The sequence below is a fragment of the Centroberyx gerrardi genome, chromosome 8 (assembly GCF_048128805.1).
Source record: "Centroberyx gerrardi isolate f3 chromosome 8, fCenGer3.hap1.cur.20231027, whole genome shotgun sequence".
Classification (NCBI taxonomy): domain Eukaryota; kingdom Metazoa; phylum Chordata; class Actinopteri; order Beryciformes; family Berycidae; genus Centroberyx; species Centroberyx gerrardi.
In genome coordinates, this window is record NC_136004.1 from 10,846,376 (window position 1) to 10,866,304 (window position 19,929).

The 19,929-nt window shown below is 43.3% G+C and overlaps 1 protein-coding gene across 4 annotated transcripts in view; it reads right to left on the minus strand.

The window, feature by feature from the left end:
• Positions 1 to 614: 614 nt before the first annotated feature.
• gapvd1 (GTPase activating protein and VPS9 domains 1) overlaps positions 615 to 19,929 on the minus strand; it is a 32,080-nt gene continuing 12,765 nt past the window's right edge. For 2 of the 4 annotated variants that reach the window (XM_071927838.2, XM_078285087.1), the window contains exons 8-27: positions 19,533 to 19,690; positions 19,055 to 19,184; positions 18,501 to 18,626; positions 18,197 to 18,370; positions 14,708 to 14,845; positions 13,177 to 13,311; positions 12,314 to 12,433; positions 11,862 to 11,939; positions 10,502 to 10,848; positions 10,236 to 10,323; positions 8,632 to 8,703; positions 8,391 to 8,528; positions 8,139 to 8,265; positions 7,824 to 7,936; positions 6,560 to 6,719; positions 6,186 to 6,373; positions 5,273 to 5,486; positions 4,425 to 4,497; positions 4,110 to 4,307; positions 615 to 3,744 (exon numbers count right to left, since the gene is read on the minus strand). In XM_071927838.2, the coding sequence (XP_071783939.1) occupies positions 3,604 to 3,744; positions 4,110 to 4,307; positions 4,425 to 4,497; positions 5,273 to 5,486; positions 6,186 to 6,373; positions 6,560 to 6,719; positions 7,824 to 7,936; positions 8,139 to 8,265; positions 8,391 to 8,528; positions 8,632 to 8,703; positions 10,236 to 10,323; positions 10,502 to 10,848; positions 11,862 to 11,939; positions 12,314 to 12,433; positions 13,177 to 13,311; positions 14,708 to 14,845; positions 18,197 to 18,370; positions 18,501 to 18,626; positions 19,055 to 19,184; positions 19,533 to 19,690 (2,918 nt within the window). In that variant the 3' untranslated portion in view covers positions 615 to 3,603. Of the gene's footprint in view, positions 3,745 to 4,109; positions 4,308 to 4,424; positions 4,498 to 5,272; positions 5,487 to 6,185; positions 6,374 to 6,559; positions 6,720 to 7,823; positions 7,937 to 8,138; positions 8,266 to 8,390; positions 8,529 to 8,631; positions 8,704 to 10,235; positions 10,324 to 10,501; positions 10,849 to 11,861; positions 11,940 to 12,313; positions 12,434 to 13,176; positions 13,312 to 14,707; positions 14,846 to 17,746; positions 17,774 to 18,196; positions 18,371 to 18,500; positions 18,627 to 19,054; positions 19,185 to 19,532; positions 19,691 to 19,929 lie in introns of those variants that run through there. The other 2 variants (XM_071927839.2, XM_071927840.2) reach the window with 2 other exon arrangements.

Below are 19,929 nucleotides of genomic sequence, written 5' to 3' on the forward strand. Positions count from 1 at the left end.
TGAACAAGGTATTAGCCAATATTGTGTGTGCAGCTCATAGGCTGCAAAACAAACCCAATCCTCCATGTATCTCAAATCAGCTAAGTGCCACATAGTCAAAAGATCCAATCTCCAAATCTGGCCAATCTAGCCATTGGCTTCTGCAACTAATTAACTTCACACACCAAAATTTGAATTTAAATGAACATTTGTGAGATATCATCAGGGGATACAAAGCACCCCACGAAGAAGTTTATGATGAAAAAAGATGACTATTAGAGGAGGCAATCGGTGAAGTAAGGAGGGCTTTTAGATGGGGGGATATCTCCAATTACAATCCACCGTACACTTGTCAGCAGTAATTAAATGTTTGCTGAGAGGTTGCTATTTGTGGCTGGTAGATGGGATGATGCTGCTCCACTGCCCCCACTAACAATTATATTCCATGCATAAATTTCCCGAACATCCATTCTATTGTGTGAACTGTCGACCAGATACACCTCCGACTGTCCCAAGAAGCCACGGAATAATAAAACACTACTGCGGGCTGCGTGCACAGTGGCAGTGACGTCCCTTCCCTACAGTGAACATACATAATGCATCTGTACACAAACACAATCATGCAGAGCCACAAAAAAACTTCTGCTTCTTTTATTGTTTTTAAAGAATTACATAATGCATTAATCACAGTAAAGACAAATCGGCTTTTCCCCGCATGTCATAATTGTGCAAGCTTACAATTACATGTAAAATTAGACGCGAGATGTAAAAGTCATTCTTCTGCTCAGCCTTCCGAGTCTATTGTACAGGGAGCAGAGCGGGAGGGCTGTAAAGCTTTACAGAACAGATGTCTTTAGTCCGTCTACTTTACACCGCTGTATTAACATCTGCCCGGTGGTTTGCATACAATCAATGCTAAATTACAGTTGCTATCACTGTCACGTGTAGTTGACCTTCACCTCTCCAAGTGTTCTCCTGTGTAGCCTGCGAATAATCCGGTGCTATGAACAGTACCTCACTCAGGTCATTAACGGCTGTGGCCAGCTATCTGAGGAAGCATTGAAACACAAGCCAGGTCCAAATAATTTCATCAGATTTGGTCTGTATGTATTTCTAATTAAAGTGACATCACAGAAACATAATTAGTATAGATGCAACCTGCAACTTGATTTTCCAGTGCATGGTTTTCTCTTCAAATTGATTACACAGACTCTGCAGGGAAGTATAGGCCTACTGTATACTGCACATACATAATGTACCTCAACAAACCAGCTGCATATATTTCATTGAAGGATACAACAAAAAAACATTTTGCAATTGTCACGTTGCCGTGTAAATGTGAATATTCATAATCTTGAATAGACAAAGAGTAACAGTCCTTAGCTTTGCTACCCAAATAATTATCTCAATTACAATATAATGTTCGTCAGATGAGTGTGGCTGCAAAGGCCGCAAGTCAAAACATTTCAAAATGTACTGCTCCATGTCAAATATTTAGGAAAAGACATTTGCTTTGTGCAAAACAAATCAGTGAGCTCTGATATGCAAGGATCATGGACACAAAGAGAAGCTTGGCATCCTCTTACAGTTTCAATTACTGGCCTGTGGCAGATACTAATCCTATTGTACTGTTTATCATGATTGAGAATGTACAGACCATTCAATGACATCATGCAAGAGGCGGCAGAGGGTCAACCAATCACACTCACTAGACAAACCTCACTCATGTACTACACCGACCACTTCAGCATACGCTGCGAGTCAGTAACAAGTCAATAGTGTTGATTATTTGCTCTTTTTTTCCTACTGTGCATTGTGCTGTCAGGTCATTTATCCATTTTTATGGATTATTGAAACTATAATACATGTGTCAAAAAAAGAAGCAGAGGATTTCAAGAGAAAAAGAGTTTTAGTAATTCTGAATAATTACAGACATGCTTGTACTATAATTGGAAGGATACTATGACACTGGGATATCACAGCACGCCAAATTGGAAAAACAAAGTAAAGAAATATAAGTGCACATTAAACATGAGTCCCTTTCTTGAACTTATGAGGAGGTAGAGAGCTAATCCAATAGTTCACTAGTCTGCCCATACTGACACGTGTAGTATCTCAGTAATAAGATCAAAACTAACCCTAAAATGTCTTTGTTCACTAAGAAAGGCTTGTGTTACTTAAGGATGACTTGACCACAACAAGCATCACAGCAGTTCAATATCCAACCATTTCTAACATGCCCCCCCCATTGTATTACTATGAAAAGGTGTTGAATCTAAGAACCTACAGCAAACCTTTGACCAGTGCAAATGTGATCCAGTACTCTGTTGTCAACCAATGTAAGACAGTTACTGTGTGAGATATCAGGCTCATTGGTTTCAACTCTGAGGTAGGATCTAGAATATCAAAGGGGATATTGTTCAAACCCAGTACGCAAGTGCATTAAAGGGACTGAGCCATGACAATCAGTAATGTGGCGACGATGAAGGTTTCTCAGTGAGACGTGGTTGGCCCATTGGAGTGTGGGGGGGTGGGGTGCGGTGGGGTGGATAATGCCTACGCTGGGTTAAAAACGGCAATGGAAAACTCAAAAACTAGCTATACAGAGCGCCCCACCTCAAAGGCACTATTTTCAATATTTCCAAACACACCAACGCTACTCCAACTGTGCTCGAGTTGCTCAGCGATGACCCTGTATCTTAACTGCAGCAATCGCCCCTAATTCCCACCTGTGGGCTACTCATTGCTAAGGTGCCTTCCATGTTGAAGCCTTTCTAGCAAGTTCATTATAACATCATCACTTGCCTCAAGACATCTTAAATGGGCATGATATGCATTTTCATTCTTAAAAGTAAGATAAACAAAGCATTAAATAGAATTAAAGAAATAAATACATTTTATTTCATATAAATATGTGGGCCCTTATGTCCAAATTGTTACTGACAGACACGTGTTTGGGATAGGATGAGGTGAATGACGAACATTTCAAGAAAAAGAAAAAGCTGCCCTACTGTTTGATGTGCTAACATTATGAGTGGCATGATTATTATGAATTGATCTCAGTGTATATGAGTCACCAACTCCCATCAGTAACCATCACGCACTGTAAATCCCCGGGTTACAATGCATTTAATGAACATTAGATCGCATAATTTAACTTGGAAGCCCTTCCCTCTCACTTGGAAAACTCATTCCAGAAAAAAAAAAAGATCCGTGATCACATCAAGGAAGCATGGTCCCTTTTCATCAGATTATCTTTTGTGTTGATTTAATGTTATAATGATAACCTTAGATATAAAATTCCTAATACAGACCCCAAAACCTCAACATTAATGAAGAGACAGAGATAAGGAAAAATCCAAATCAGCTGAAGTTAACATGTTGCCAATTTTCCCCAAGGCCTTTTTTCTGCCATGGCTAAAACCTGGATTTGTCCACATACATACAGTAATCATATATACTTTGTAATCTTTCAACGTCTCTGGCTATGTACAAGCTATACAAATAGAGAGCAGGCTGAGGGCCAGGTTTTGTGAGCTGTGCAGAGGGAGCAGTTGGTTGGGAAGTCTCCCAGTCTCCCGGCTCCTTCCCCCGCAGTCTGCCCATACAGGTGGCTGTTCTGCTTCACTTGCGATCGTCGATGGTCTTAATGAATTCCACCGCCGCGGTGAACTGCATCCACCAATAGCACTCCTCCCCACTCAGCCGGCTGGCGTAGAAATTATTGATGTACTGAACGGTGGACAGCAGGCAGGGCGGGTTTGCCTGGAGGGGAGGAGAAGTGGGGATGGGCCCACATTAACCGCCGAAAGAACCTCGCGCAATGCCATACAGATTACGACCATAAATGTGTAAATATGTAAAATATGTCCGCACAGGATATCAGACAGCGGATATCAGACAGCGGTCTTTATGGAAGCCCACAATCACAATTCAATTATTTTGGGGAAGGATATTCTAACTGATGATTATTCTCAACCTTCAGTCATCAAGAAGTCAATAAATGATCAATACTAAAAAGGTACAAAACCTTAGAAACTGAACAATTTATTTAAAAATACAGTTCAGTAATGAGTTTACTGTCAACATAATGTGGAGGAATGTTAGTAAGAATAGGGGCAAAGGCTCACCCTTATGAGGACAAAGACGAGCACAGGGACAAAGTCATCCGCTCCAGGGACGGAGTCTTCATTGGCCAGACTCAGGAGGTTCATGATGGTGGAACACATGCGCAGTATACACTGGACTTTGTCTCGTGGTGTCTTGTAGGCGTTGATGGTCCTGATCTCAGACTGTGCAGAGGGCCAGGGAGCCTCCTTCAGGTAAACCTGCAACCATACAAGCCACAACACTCAAACACTGCTAAAGACTTGGTGATGCTACCTGGACATCTCTTCCTTCTCTACAAATGCTCATAATATGTAATAATGTCACCATGTTGATACCTCTGGGATTTGAAGAGCTTTGTGATTGGCCGTCACAACTTTCGAGAGTCGCTGGATATGTTCGTGGAAAAGTCTGCAAAGAGAAAAACAAATTAGTATACGACAACACAACAAGTACAGATTCTGTCCAGTCCCACAGTGCCTTTGCTGCAATGACATATAGACCTAATTAATAAGCGGTTTATTTTAATGTGACCTTGCTCTCTGGCTCTCCAGTTGATCATCTGGCTTCATCTCTTCTATGGGGAATACAGTGATGTTAGGCTACTTGTCTTGCTAGTTAACATTAGCAAACATAGCTTATAGCATTATACATACATACTGTACATAGAGGCACTGCTGATACAACAATATGATCTATTATAAAATGTGGGAGTATGTGTGATTTACAAGCATAAAAAAATGCAGTTACATATATCGTCATACATCACTATATCACAGCAGTCCATACAAACTAATATGAAGAGCCCAGAAGTACGCTCTCCCGGTGTGTGACATCACTGAAACTCATTTGCATATGAAGAGGATTATGGGAGTTTAGTGAAAAATTGCAGCTAAGATGTGATTGATGTGATAAGATGTGATGTGTAAGATTTGTCATTTGAGTTCAACTTTCACAATAATACAACTTTTACTTCCTTTGATTAATTAGATACTGTTCAATAAAAAAGGTATAACGGAGTGAAGTGTGTTGTTCTGACTGACTTTGGTTCTTAAAAAGGCCATGGCGCTGCGGTGTGGCGACAACACAATTCCCAGCTGTTTAGATCTTTACGAAACGCCGCACAGAAACCTGGACCACTACCAGAAGCACTGTGTGTCACACTGTGGCCATCCCAGCTACTCACTGGTCTCTGAGAATATCCCCGTCCTGGTTGGGGTAGAAGGCCAGTTTGAAGATGCGGTTCATAACGCTGCGCTCGATAGCCATCTGGGCGTCCTGCAGCTGGTCCTCGCTTGCGTACTGCCAGATGGCATCACGGGCCATGGCACCGTACAAGTAGCGCAGAAAATCCTCCACTGCTGCCGTCTTGTCATCAGACGCTGTGCACCCCTGGAACGCTGAAGGGGAAGCAGAGAAACAACGTAATAAACAGCAGCACAGGACACACACCATAACTTCTAGAAGAATTAAAGGTTGTTAAGGGTTGGGGTGAGGTTGGAAGTGACACTGAGGAGTACTGGGGAAAAGTTGTTGAAAAACTTGAACGGATTTTTGATGTTCAGCTTGAAAAGGAGCCTCAGGTTTATTACATCAGCTGATTTCACTAATTAGTTCCTCTTTTCTGGCTGAAGGTGTGCTAATCAGTGAAATCAACTAGTGTTTAGTTGTAATGAAGCCCTGCATACTCTTGATGATTGGACACCACTGTCCTAGATTATCAGGCACTGTTTTGAAAGGAATGCCCCACAAAATCAGCAAAATGGTACTTATCACTGATGTGATACAGGATTATTTACTATGTCCTTGTCTTAGAAACCTTAGTTTCTCTTAGTTAACCATCGACTGTTTGGGGATGGACTACTTTTATATTGTGAACTGCATATCTTGTATGGTTGCAAGTCGGTTTGCTTATTCGGTTTGTGTAGTGAAAAAAGGAAAAGCATAATAAATACTGTATACTATACAAAAAAAATAAATGGGATGATGGAAAGCATCTCTATACTTTAGAGGCTAGCAGCAAAGACCAACTGAAGAGCACTCAATTCAAGATGACCAACTAGCAGAGCATACTTTCAATAGAACTGAACACCCTGTACCCTTAATGAAGTCCAGCATCTTGGCCTCCATGTGTTCAAGAAGGAGCCGAACACAAACAGTGGTGAAGTAGCGGTTAGCCACCTCCTTGTCCCTCAGCACCCTCTGCAGGAGCCTCTCCAGATGGGCCTGTGATGTCTGCAGGCCCTGACGACACCTGGTCAGATAGGCTATGTATGGCGCCCGCTTTCTAAAAGGGAACACATACACACAAATACACAAATTAGTATTTTATTATTACCATTGTATTGCTGGCTACATCTCTGCAGCTGTCCAAAACAACATTATGCACTGCACAATGAAAGGATAACATCATGAAAAACCCATGCAGTGTTCTAAGTGAGCTCACATTTTCTCTTCAGACCCCCACGGTTACCTGTAATCCTCTGCGATGGCGGCCAGCAGCTTCCTGCAGGTGCGTGCGTCGAAGCGGCTAACACAGCGCGTGGTCTCCTGGATCTGGGCCATCTGGTTCTTATCCTGGAGGTTGATGGCCTCCGCTAGCTGGACCTTCAGGAAGCAGACGATCTCATTGTCTGGGAAGGGGGACGGCAGGGAGACAGTGTTAGACACACTGCCCGCCGCTCACAAAGGAGAGGCTGGTTGCTGTAATCTGATCAGCCTGCCGCCTCCACACCAGAATGTGACTGATGGCCACAAAGATGGAGTCTTATGGCTTCGCTGTTAACCATTTCAAAGGATGTCACTCTCTATTCTGCCTGCTATTGTCCTGCTTCAGGACGTGAAGGAGAGACCTTGCAGAACTGCTGCAAGAAAAGGCAAGTGACTGAGGTCAGTCTCATTTTGTGTAGCATCCAAATGCTTAATGTGGGCTCTAGATTTTCTGGTAAAATGTTTGGCCAATACTAATCTGTGTGTAAATGACTTTATACAATTATTTACTTTTGGTTTGTATGATGGTTTAATAACATGATAATTCATTGAACCCATATGGAAATTGTTTTTTCAACCCCCCCCCCACCCCCACCCAGTACAGAGTCAGCTACAGGACAGCTTCCCTGGAGCAGATAGGGATTCAGTGTCTTGCTTAAGGACACTTCAGTAAGTTTGACACTTGCCGGCATGGCGGCAGGAACATCGGTCCTCTGAGTGTCTTTCTCCCTCACTATGCCACCCTGCTGCCCCCATATAATGGGAAGCACTGTGATAGAAATGCCTAGTTTCTCAGACAGTACAAGGTACAACACAGGCTCTAAACCAGTACACTGTGTGCATTGTACACACTGTACACACTAAACATGTTAAGTGAATTGTGTTTCATGATCAGTTCTTATCTAGACTTCATCAAGACTGCTGCACTGATACCCATCAGGTAAAGGTGACCAGGTGCACTGATGTAGCCTTGATAGTAGTCCCAGTTCATACTGCACGCATGCTGCATTAGTGTTACACTGTTGTTCCAGCTCAGAAGGAAAATTGGAAAACTGAAATTTTCAGCCGCCAGAAAGCAAGAGGAGTGGTGAGGCAAGTAGTCACTTGAGAGACAAGAGTTTTATGCCTATTCAGGCAAGTGACAAAGAATAGGCTGCAGTGGATTGAAGTACTATTGCAGGACTTCAGAATAGATGCATGATGGGGGACTTCAGTGATAGCTACCAATGTAACAGCGCTGACACTACCTTCAGGGTCTGTGTGGTCAGGCAGCCCATTTCGTGTGGTGGCAGGAGCCATGATGGGCAATGCCACAGAGTCTGCAGAACACAAGGCCAATCTCAACTTCTTCTTGGCATCACTGAAAAAGAAAAGAAAAAAAACTTTCTTTCAAAAATGATTTCTGAGATGAAGATGTGCTACACCAAGATATTCAAGTTGACATTTAATTTTTGTATTACCTACTAAGAAAACTACAAAGGGAAGGGAAAGTTTTGAAAGATGGTCCAAGATATTATTGAGTGCTTGCTTTGTCATTTTCTGCAGGATTGTGAATGTCTGACCTGAAAGAGAACTTGGAGTCATGCTGCTGTGCCGTTTGGCTGGCTGAGTCTGGCATGTCGTCTGTGGAAATGTTCTGCAGAGTATCGTCTCTGGGAGAGTCGTGCACACTCTCCTCGACACACAGATCTGTCAACATATACAAAACACAAATAAAATATAAATCTCTCAACTTCATCTCACGCAAGCATGTGTATGAATGAATATATGCATGTGCAAATGTGTTTGCTTGGGTGTCCACCGGAAACCCTGACCTCCTGTGGCGTCGTAGGCGGCTCCGGCTGCGGCTCCATCGCTGGGGCTGGTCCTCTTGATGTTCCTGTACTTGTCCAGGATGTCTTCAGCTGCCTGGGCTTGAGAGCTCTGTCTGGGCAGTGGGTCATCTGACAAACCTACCGACACACAGGACACATTTGAATTAAACCCAACATGGTGCACATGTCCACATTTTGTCCCTGACGATCGGGAGTGTAATGACAATAAATCAGGCCAGACCTTGTGGAACACGCTCATGGGCCATATCGTCTTTCTCCTGCTTGTCCCTTTTCCGAAACGCTGCTATTGGAGCTGTGGAGGAGAGGGGTGTAATGAGAGTTGGGTAGAGTGATGCCATGTTCGCGGTCGCTGGATGAGGCTGATCATGAGTCACCTCTTGACAGCCCATCAAAAAATGCATTTTGATAGAAGTCTGGTACTTTTTCATGGGTTTTACAGAGACTAACAATCTCAAAGACAGATGCATTGCATCATACCACTAAAAAAACTAGTTCAGTACTGTACTGCAAAGAAAGCAAATAAATGCTGAAATGGTAAATAGAAACATTGGCTGATAACAGAATATCACAAAGACCCACTGTAACCCATTATAAAAAGTCAAGACCTAGATGTAAATCAGCCAAGTGAGGCTCATCCTATTAACACCAATGTGCTAACAGGACAAACAAGAGTGAGACTGTTTTTTGGGACAGGACTAGCATTTGATTAATCCCTAAGCAGGAAAGAAGGGGCGGGGAGGGAGTATCTACATTGATATTCTGTGTTCTCCATATAGTAGAATGGTAACATAGTGTAAAAAGAAAAGTGGTGGCCGACAAAACGAATGCATGGATGAGGAGCGTGGGGATGTCGACTCAGGCCGCACCATGTCACATCACAGCTCTATTTAACACAAAGGCCCACGTCTACAAAGCAGCATGGCACGCAGCCACTGGCTCCAGCGACTAAGGCTAGTTCAATGACGACAGCATGAAGGCGTTACCTGGGACTTCACTCTCTGCCGTCCAATACAGCACTGTGAGGAACACAACAGACAGGGTTGGCCTTTCACACACAGGCTGCCGCTCTGTGGGACAACTGTCTATGCGTCACCATGCAGAGCAGCAGGACAAACACAATGGACTCGACATGGCGGGAGGTTGGTGGTTTAGGCTTCAGGGCTCTCCACTTTTCCGTGTGCACACGGATCTCCATTTTATGAATACCAGTTTAATGTTTACTTGAGGACCATCATTATCTCAAAGAGTAATAAGCAGTCATCTCGTGTGCGCACAGCTCATTATTTTCCAGACAGATGTATGAGAGATGGTTGTAGAGTTGAACTGCAACAAGAGATGTGTCATCTATCAGTGCTGATGACAGAGAGGTCTATCTAATGACCATTAGCCGCTGGCTGACAGCACTGCTGGGAGGGCTACAGCCGTACTATCTACACAGCTAAAGTCCCTCTGATGACTGATTAGCTTTGAAAAGTCTAAATAAATCTGCAGCTAGTGAGACGTGAGAGAAAAGGGACTGGACATGTCTCTGGAGTAACTTTCAGCAACAAGAAACATCATTTTCCAACTGGAACATCAGCAATGGAGTGGAGAACATGGATCATCATTCTCTTTCTCACATTATAAATCGTTTTCGCTCCGCTCTTTAAAGTGTGATATTTCCTGTCAGGTGTGATTAAGAGAACTTTTTTGAGGAACAAAAAAATAACATACAGAAAAGTAACAATACAATCAAACACAGATCAGTTCTAAATATACAGAAGTTCATTTTTCCACATTGAAAGGGGGACATGGTTAAAATGACCCATTGATCGGTTTCCTTACCTTTGGGAATGGCTGACACAAAACGTTTCTTCCACCATGGTCTGTTGCGATCAGACTTCTCATCATCACTGTCTTTCCTCTCCTCAGCCTTTGGATGGACATTACCAAGTTACACTTAGAGATTAGCATTTAGCTTATTACACACTACAAGTAAACAATTGGCACAGAAACAAAACATTTAGTTATTTTGAAGCCGTTTTAAAGCAGCATTTGCAAAAACAGAGCTGCCTATGGCAACGACCTGCAGCACTGCTGTAGTTAGTTACCTCTCCTTTCAGGGAGTCCTTGCTGGGGGACGAGGACGGCCCCAAGGCGAAGGCTCCGGCAGGGTCGCGCTCTTCCACTGCTGCCCGCCGGTTGAGGCCAGGGTCGCTTGTGGGCCGGCGGCCTGGGCACACTATGTCAGAGCTGCGGCTACGGACCAGCCTGTCAGGGAAGGAGTGGCGCTGCTTGGTGTGCTCCAGCTCAGCCTGGGCCAAGCAGTGGGGTGTGAAGAGAGAGTGGCGGGGCTCCTGCCCCAGGGCACAGGCTTCAGGGATGGGAGGGTCAGGGGGAGGGTGAGGGGGCCTGGCGTAGTGCACTTTAGGCCTCACTATGGTTCCAGTGGAAGAGCCTGAGGCAAAAAATAGAAATGCAGGATTGAATACTTATACTGAATGAAATTTTGACAGACAAATGAATTTGGACAGTGACCTATGGCACAATGTTTTGATATCCCTGTGCACTTTTAGTAGGTTTCATCTTTTGAGTAGTCATTTACCAGAGCACTGAAAAGAAATTCAAATTTTCACAACAAATTGAATCGCGCAATATATATTTTTTTTACCAGTTAGAAATTATAATGTTTGTGTGTTTATTCTTATGTCTGTTTATTTGTTTTATGTGGTATGTCTTTTTATGAGCCACATCAAAGACAAACCGTTTTGACAGTTTGACAAACATACTACTCATTAATGTGTAACTAAATTGTACAGTAAATTTACTAAGAGGTAACTTAGACTTTAAGTGTTTTTCTGTGCCACTGCATCTCACCTGTTTATAAATGGGGAGTGAGAGAATAGTTGATAGACAATATAAAAAACTGAAGAACACAGAGGAAGTGGGGGAGAGCGCTAGAGAGAGCTGTTAGTGGGAGATAAGCCCTAGGTGTAGGTAGGCCACCTGTTCCAAGGGTAGACACACTCTCCTGAAAAGCTTCCAATGGCAACCTCGTGCCATGAGCACAGTGGGACGAGGGGACAGTGCCAAAGAGCCTGGGGTGAGGTCTCTCAACCTGTCATCCCTTCACCTTGCCACAGACACACAGCCACTACCATTCTTCTCTCAAGCCATCTCCACTGCAGTTACACTCCACATTTACAAAAGCCACAGAAGGAGGAACAAAGAACGCAAAGGAAAACACAGGATACTAAATGGGCCAAGTGAAATGACATTCCTACGCATTTCGCTTGTACTAATGTTGTGTCCAGTAATTGGGGTAAGACTTGGGTGAGGGGCGCAGACGCTCTTTTGGTTCATTTCTCAGAGCTCAAGCTGTTCTGTGAGCCCACGACATTAAGGCCGGGGCTTAATGACACTCATTTCCAGCTCTGATTGGCTCCTGAGCATTCCGGGAGTGCAAATTACCTTCGCCAGAGGAGAGGGGATCGAACATGGCCAGTAAGGAGTCGGCCTGCGAGGGCGGAGATGTCAGATGGTGTGCTCCTATAACAATACGAGAAGATATGAGAGAATTATCAGCGTTTAATTCATCAACCACTGGCAAATTCACATTACCATTAGTTAAAAAAATTGGTTTATAATGTAATGTTAAAAAGATAACAGCCTGGTTTCATCAACTTGCATTGTTTTATGACAAACTCCCGACTCCCACAAAGAATCTTTAACCTTCCACTACAACTTTGAGTAGACCATTACAATTGTCCAGTACAGTGAGCAAGTAAAATAGTGATTTAGTTAGGTGTTGGTGGCAGCTGTGGGAGTGACAGGGATTGATAGCTCTAGCTGCTGCTGTTTTGACCAGGTAGACAGTGGAGTGATGGCTTCGCTAGCCTGGTGGGGAGGTGACACTCTCCTACCGTGGCCTGCCTCCTCCCCATCTGGACTGGTCACAGAGTCCTTCCCTCCAAAGTCTGAGCTGCACTCTGACCGCAGGTCCTCGATCTTGTTGGGGATGTCTTCTGAGGTTGCGCTGATACCTGCGGCACAAAACAAAACACACATACATTTGTGTTGACATTCAGGACAAAAGCGACTCAATATCACCTCTACAGTGAGATGCTTCAGCTTGGAAGAAGTCAAAAAAAGAAAACCTGCGTGTTCTCTGTTCTCCAGGCTTTTATGATGGCTCAGAGTGAAACACCAGTGGATGTGTTTTTTCTAGGGTATGCAGTATAGTGTCTCTCAGAAGAGAACCCGCTGGGACCTCTAAATTGGTAGCGTAAGCTCCCATGGGTCAGGGGGAAGACACAGAAAAGAGTGATCATCGGACACAGACTATCCATCGGCTGGGTCTCCTGGGACGTTTTCCTGTGAGCCGAGCCATGGGCGTCACCGCTGGCTTCTTAATCTGGGATACTACTTCATGCATGTCAACATAGCCTGTCCACCTGAGCCCACAGCAAAGACAACCAGCATTAACCCCTGTGTCCTAGAGAAGAACTCACACTGACCCCACTACCCTGTTAACAAGCACTCCCAGCAATATGACTGCTCTACACAGAATCAAAGAGAGGGAGAGGTAGTTTCATTCATTGTATTTAATCATGCAGGTCAATTAAGAATTATTTTAACTAATTCTTATTTACATTTTCTAATTTACAAAAGACAAAAGGGTAGATAGGGAGGAAAACAATAAATCAAAATAAACCAAAATGGAACTGATAAACAATTTGTCAATACAGGTGAGAGACAGAGAGAGACTGTGTAGGTAGGTTTATACCTGAGACAACACTGAGGCCTGGTGTGCTGGGCCTGGAGCTGACCTCTCTGACCTCTGTGTCATCTGAGGTGCTACCGACCCCGGAGCAGCTCTCCAGCTCTTGTAGACGCTCCTCCTGCTTCAGGTCTGGGGCCTCTGCAAACAGACACAAAAAAACACACAGTTCCCTCTTTAAGAAAAAACATCTGGGACAAGAATGTGTATTTTTCTCACTTGCAGTGTGGACAAACAAAGTATCATTTAAAGGAAATACATAATCCACTGTACTCATGGCAGTTTGCTGCAAATGATGGCCATCCTTACCCCCCCTCCCCCCTCTCTGAGAAGATTATTGGGTATCCAAGAGAAGCACATATGCATGAAATCAAACAAAGCATACATTATCATGTCTTATAACTGCCAAACGAAACCATAAAAGCTAGTACGGCCAATTCTTTGGCTACCCAGTGGAGCTGTTGGGTCGAACCCAGAGGCTCCATACTAACAGCAGTACTCATTTGCATGCTCGTTAGTAATAATGTGGTGGTGAAGTGCTCTTCAGAGTGTAGTTTTCTGCTGCCTAGCCATGAAACAAGCGCTCTACTCCAAGCAAGCCTCCGATCGTGCTATTACAGAGCAGAACAGGGGCAGCAAACGGAACAAAAAGCAATCAAGACACTCATGCATGTCATTCCGACGCTGCACATATTGAAATGGTGTACTACTTCAATTAACATAAGGCCCAGGTTTTTCCAAGAAACACTTAACGCTGTTAATAAAGCACTCTACTGATTTTCACGAAACACTGGTTTTCAAAAGGGGGGTTGAGCACATAATCTCTCATTAATAAAAGGTTTGGACTCAAGTGCGTTAATTTAGCTAGAACAAATAGAGAAGGTCTACTCCATGATTTATTGGACTGTATTGACATTAGCCTTGACACAATGACATAATTGGTATACTGATGCCACAAGAGGACCACAGTGTCAAGGCTTTCCACAGCAGAAAATGTACGCAGCAAAACCAGTGTCAGAGCAATGTGACGTAAAGTCTAGATATTGGTGAGTCTAGCCAGATAAAGGGTTGACACCATGTAAACTGACTGAGGACAGCTGCTGTCCTTGTGCTTTTCCTCCCCACTGCTCCACCACAGGTGCAAACACACCTGGAGGTCCCTCTAGGGAAACCCTGAGCTGCCTTTTACTGGCACGCGCAGATCTGCCCTGAAAGACAGGCAAGTGCACACAAACATGATGACAGATGCATGCACACATCTTTGGTATGGGATGCAGTGCAGCCACACCTGGTGTTTCCACCCCCACCATACACAACAGACAGACATGCATACTGTATCGCATGCATACACGTGTGCAGGAACACACATTTGAGACATGGAGAGTCATGGAGATGTAGTGCATAAATCAAGACAATAACCAAAACAGAATGATTACAAGATATCTGCAACAGGAGAATGAAATGGACCTCCTCCCAGCTATGAGAGTTATAATTGGAGAATGAACCCAAACTCCCCAACAAGTTCTAGAGAACCCACCTGAGTCACTAGGCAGCACCTCCACACTCCAGGCCTCGCTTGTGGTCTCTGAGATGGTGGACCCATAGGGGTCCAGCAGTACCGAACCAGAGCCAGGAAGACACAGCAGGCTGCCTAGCATGTTCTCCACAGCTGCCCCTGAGCACACAGAGAGAGATAGAGACACACAGAGTTAAGCCCCTGCCACACAGCCTGAAACTGCTTTCTTGGTGGTTTCACAATCTGTGGAAAAGTGTCAGACCAGCAATAAGTCACCTCCATAGTCGCAAACTCAGCTTGAAGGCACCCTTTTGCCATCTTTAGCCAGCCATGTTCTATGTGCTGTTTTAGCACCTGTATTCATTTACATTATACGATTTAGTTATAATGAATTATTACCATTCTAACAAGTAACAAATTACATTTCTCTCAGTCGCATGCATGAAACCAATGGTCAATTCCACAACAACATTATCAAATGTTCTATGACAGCTGACTTATATCTACCTTGTATCTGATTTAAAAAATTTAATTTGGGCAAAATGCCTGTTCTATCAGTTCAATGTCTTCGGCTCTGACTTTGAAAAGACATTGTGAAAGGGCCTGAGATAAGCAAGACTGCATCTCTAAATAAAGCTTTTCTACTGACTGCTGTGTGGATGGGGCTTCAGAGACAGTGAGCTTTGCATACAGAGACACAGAGAGAGTTGGAGGTCACAGGCATTTCATGCTGGGACCCACAGGCACATATACTACTGTGCCAAAGGTCAGAGGTTAATGGTAATATCTCACCCTGCCCCGGCCTCCAGGGCCATGACTTTGAGCTGTTGATTAAGCCAGGCATTACTCACAACCAAATTACCCCTTTGCCCACCCTCCCACAAAGTCCTAGGCACAATGTCCCTCCATCTCCATTTGGGAAGAGCGGCTTAACAAGGCGGAAGAATGCGGAGGAGGGGGAAAAGAGCTTGCAGGTGTTAGCGGGAGTACAGTGGCCGGGGGTTGAAGATCAAAAGTCGACCTGTGGTAGCCGCACCCCCTGGTACGTCACGCTTCCACTTCATGGCACACGCACGCCATGAGCATGCATGCGTGCCAGCACCCAGGCAACAGTGTGCGCTGATGTTGGCGGGGGCAGGGCTCTCATTGGCGGTGGGAGAGCTCTATCCCGCTGTCCGTGTTTACAGTCTTCAAGGTAGGGGCGCAGAGCACTTGTCTTTCAGGTGGATGATTAAATGAGTGGCACAACAAGAAGTGAAACAATTAGAATTTCTGCCTCATTATCATGGTAATCTTATCAGTGGGATAATGAGGTATTAATGGATATTTAATGTGCATCTCATAACCCAATCCCTTGGAGAAAACACATAAGGAAATCGCTGTAAATTCACTTAATGATGGAAAAGTCCCCCAACGCCATATTCCGAAGAATGAAAAATGGTGGATGCAAATGAGAAGGAACCAAGGTCAATAAGACTGCAGGGACTGAGTGAATGTCAGAGAAAGGGAGAGAAAGAGTGAGACAGAGTGAGTGAGCAACCAGGAGAGAGAAGGGGGTGGTGAGGGCAAACAGAGACTGAGGTAGAAGAGACAGGAAGATGGGGGTCTGAATAACATGAAGAATCAACTGTGCCGTCTAAAGGAATTCTGATTATTATATCTAAGGCAGTGATGGCAACTGCACATCAGGCACTTGCGACCTTTAAAAAAAGAATGGACTCTCAATCAAATCAAGGCCCTAGCACCTTAAAATGACTTTAACTGTGGTTAGAGAACTGTTATATTTTATTTAGGCTTCTCACATCCCTGTCAAATAACCAGAGGTTGTTTGAACTTTTGGAGGGGCCCATATCCCAACTAACTTGCCTGTTTCTGCCCATTTTCTAAACCATATGTTCTTCCTGGGTTTATTTGGTTAATACAGCTATAACATATCAGGAAATAAGTAATGGTGATTTGTACAGTAGTGAGGCTTTGGCTTGTCCTTCAACTTAAAATGGCGGGCTAACATTACCCAGATAATAATTTTCCCAATCCTAAGGATCTACTAAACCATTTACATGGATTACTTTGTACTGCAACAACATAGGCTAAACAATAAGTAGATAACCATCCCCAAGCAAACAGAATTAATTTAACTTCACAGAAGCTAGCTGGGTAACCACGCCTATGATTATCTGAACTAGTAAGTAGATAATTTAACATTACCCAAGCATATACAGTTATGGCAGCATAACATTCCAATACAACATATTTTCTTAATTAACTTAATCTTGTACGGTAGTTCAGTGCTGTGCTAATGTGGACTTTCCAAATCTACGTTCTTTGCTTTGTTGGTGTGCTAAACAATTGTCAAAATAAAACATAATTTTTTAAACACTTCTTATTCAAAAAACATTTCTGGTCCTGGTTCAAAATTTAACCATGGAAAAGGCTAGTGCAATCATACATACACATACACATACACATACAACCACACACTGCTCCAAGCCCTCCACCACTAAAGCTGTCGATTAGGAAATGCTGATTAAGGTATAGGCTCAATTTAGCTTCCACGGTCTACTGGAAAAGTTTATCGCATACTATGCATTGATCAACTACTGTAACTGGGATGAATCAAGCCAAGCTTAGGAAATATTTCCAGAGACACATGAAACATTTTATAACTAAATTTTGTCCCCATCTTAGAGAAAAGTTTTCTACACCCAGTGTACACACCAGTGTATTTTATCAATAAGGAATCTAATTGCTTATTCATGAAAATCTAGAGTAAGTGGCAAACATTGGGACAATGGAATGGGTTATTTTTGCTCTACCTTCATACAAATTTCAGATCTAAAGATGAATATTATTGACTATGATTCTATGGGTGTTTATATATATGATATATTATATGATAAACAAAGTGCTGCGATACATTATTCAAAATAAACTTCACTTGAAGTTAAGATTTGGTTGTCTAATATGTAAATTGCATGAGTATTTGCATGGAGTTTGCAAAACATCAGCACCAATTTCTCATAAATGCCTCAATACCTCTAATACTAACTATAGCAAAACATACATTACCTCATCAAAATCAAGTTCCTAAAAAACAAATAAACACAAATAAAACAAATAAAATTGGTCTGTCATTTCTTTCAGCCCGATTATTAATAGGTAACAGAATTGATTATAATGTATACTAAATATTTTAATCAAATTTAATTTATTTATTAAAATCATAGAAAACATAAAGCAATGACCATTCATGTGTATAACCATTGACACATGGCATGTGGTGTATTCCTTTGTAGAACCTGAGTTGATGGGCAAGATGCCATTTCAGCCACAAACCACAAGGCGGCAATATTTCCCTAGATTTACTTAATAAACATTCACAAAGACTCATTATTTGCAGGAAATTCAACTCACAAAATGTATAAAGATTGCATTGCCTGTTCAGACCAGTTAATCTGCCTACATACTCATGGGCAACCATTGACAATTCCAGGTAACAAACTTCCCTACCTGCTATTTCCTGCAACCGATCTTCATCCATGTTGGGGTCAAAGTCGCTGCCCAGCACATCAGTGCTCCAGGTTTCGCTGACCGTCTCTGAGATGTCCCGGTCATCTGTCAGGCCCATCATGTCTCTGATCTCAAACTTGCGCAGTTTATCATCCAGGTTGTCCTGAGTGGTGGCTGAGGGACGCATGGACATTGAAGTATAAGTGGCCTTGCTTATGAACGTTTTTCAACTCAACCTTTTTTGGCAATATACAGACAGAACCACACAAACCACGCATACAAATACACACACACACACACACACCCTGTTCGTGCTCCAAAAGTTGTAGAGCCTCCACCCCGTTGCTCCCGGATGGTCCAGCTCCGAGCTCAGAGACAGACTCTCCTTCCAGGTCCAGAGACGACACAGAATTAGAACGGTTGGACGGACCTGAGAAAAAAATAAAACAAGGCAACAGTAAGCATGTCATCCCTCACAAATGATGCAGTCCCCCTCTGAGCCAATCAGGAAATATATCACCTTATTTTGACCTGTAATTGTAGCAAACCCTTAGGCCAATCAGTGTAATGTAAAAACTGTTGTAGTGTAGTGGTGAGATGTATCATTCTCCAAAGTTTTATCAAAATCCAATCAGCAGGGTCTGAGATATCGCACATGATAGACTGACAAAGGAACGGGTGGAGACCGATCCATAGTCCAAATTACATGTCCCCAATTAGAATACTGGTCACTTTTTACTAGGTTCTCTTTCTATGGTTCATCTACGTGTATTATTGCTCTGAAAATATACAAAGAACAGCCAGCAGATCTGTATTTTTTGTTTTTTAGCATCATGTGTCTTCAGACTGTAGACTGACCCTCTGAGATGCCTTCCAGGTTGTCACTGCAGAGGGAGAAGCGCAGGGTTTTGTCTGGTTTCCCATGCAGTTTAGTGTCATCAGCAGGTGCGTCCCCCTGGGCCCCATCAGCCATCTGCAGGTTCAAAACCTACAGTGCAATAGAGAGGGAACAGCACTGGTCACAAAGAAACATGCAACTCACTTATTTTTTGGGTGTAACCTTGCATTACCATAACTCAGTCTTGCTAGAGACATTGCCTGAGTCAAAGACAGCTGGTGGCAGTCAAATTTGTGTGAGGCAATTTTTACATGACATCCAAGGTTTCTAATCAATTGCACAACACCGCAACAACAGCCACAAAGCACTATGAAATGTTGACACCATGTGAAATCTTTTTTTTCCCCGTCCTCAACGACAGGAGAAAATTTTATGACACCAACTTTATCACATCATCCGCTCTCCTGTGAACGAGTACATTCATTTAAGTCCCATTACCTCATTCTCTGACATCATCCCAGGGACAGTTTGAGGGCCTGTTCCTAGTGCAACCACCAGCACCTCCTCTGGCATCACCTCCTGTAGGGACTCTTGGGAGCTGGCCTCTGTCTCCCCCTCCTGGGCTATGTTGGTACGGCTGCGGCTACGAGCGGCTGCTGGGGTGAAAGGGATTAGTAGGGAAGAAGTGTTATTTTCAAATTGTTACATTCAGAGGACACTAAATAACAACATATGCTACTATGCTCTAGGCACAAAATAGTTGTTAGACTTAGGCAATAGCCTACATTTAGGAATTTATGTGTCATTTTTAAAGCCATGGGCAACCCAATCAGTACTTGTGAAAACAAACAGCTCTAGCCCAAAGCTGGAAACCAGAGAACCAAGACTCTAATTT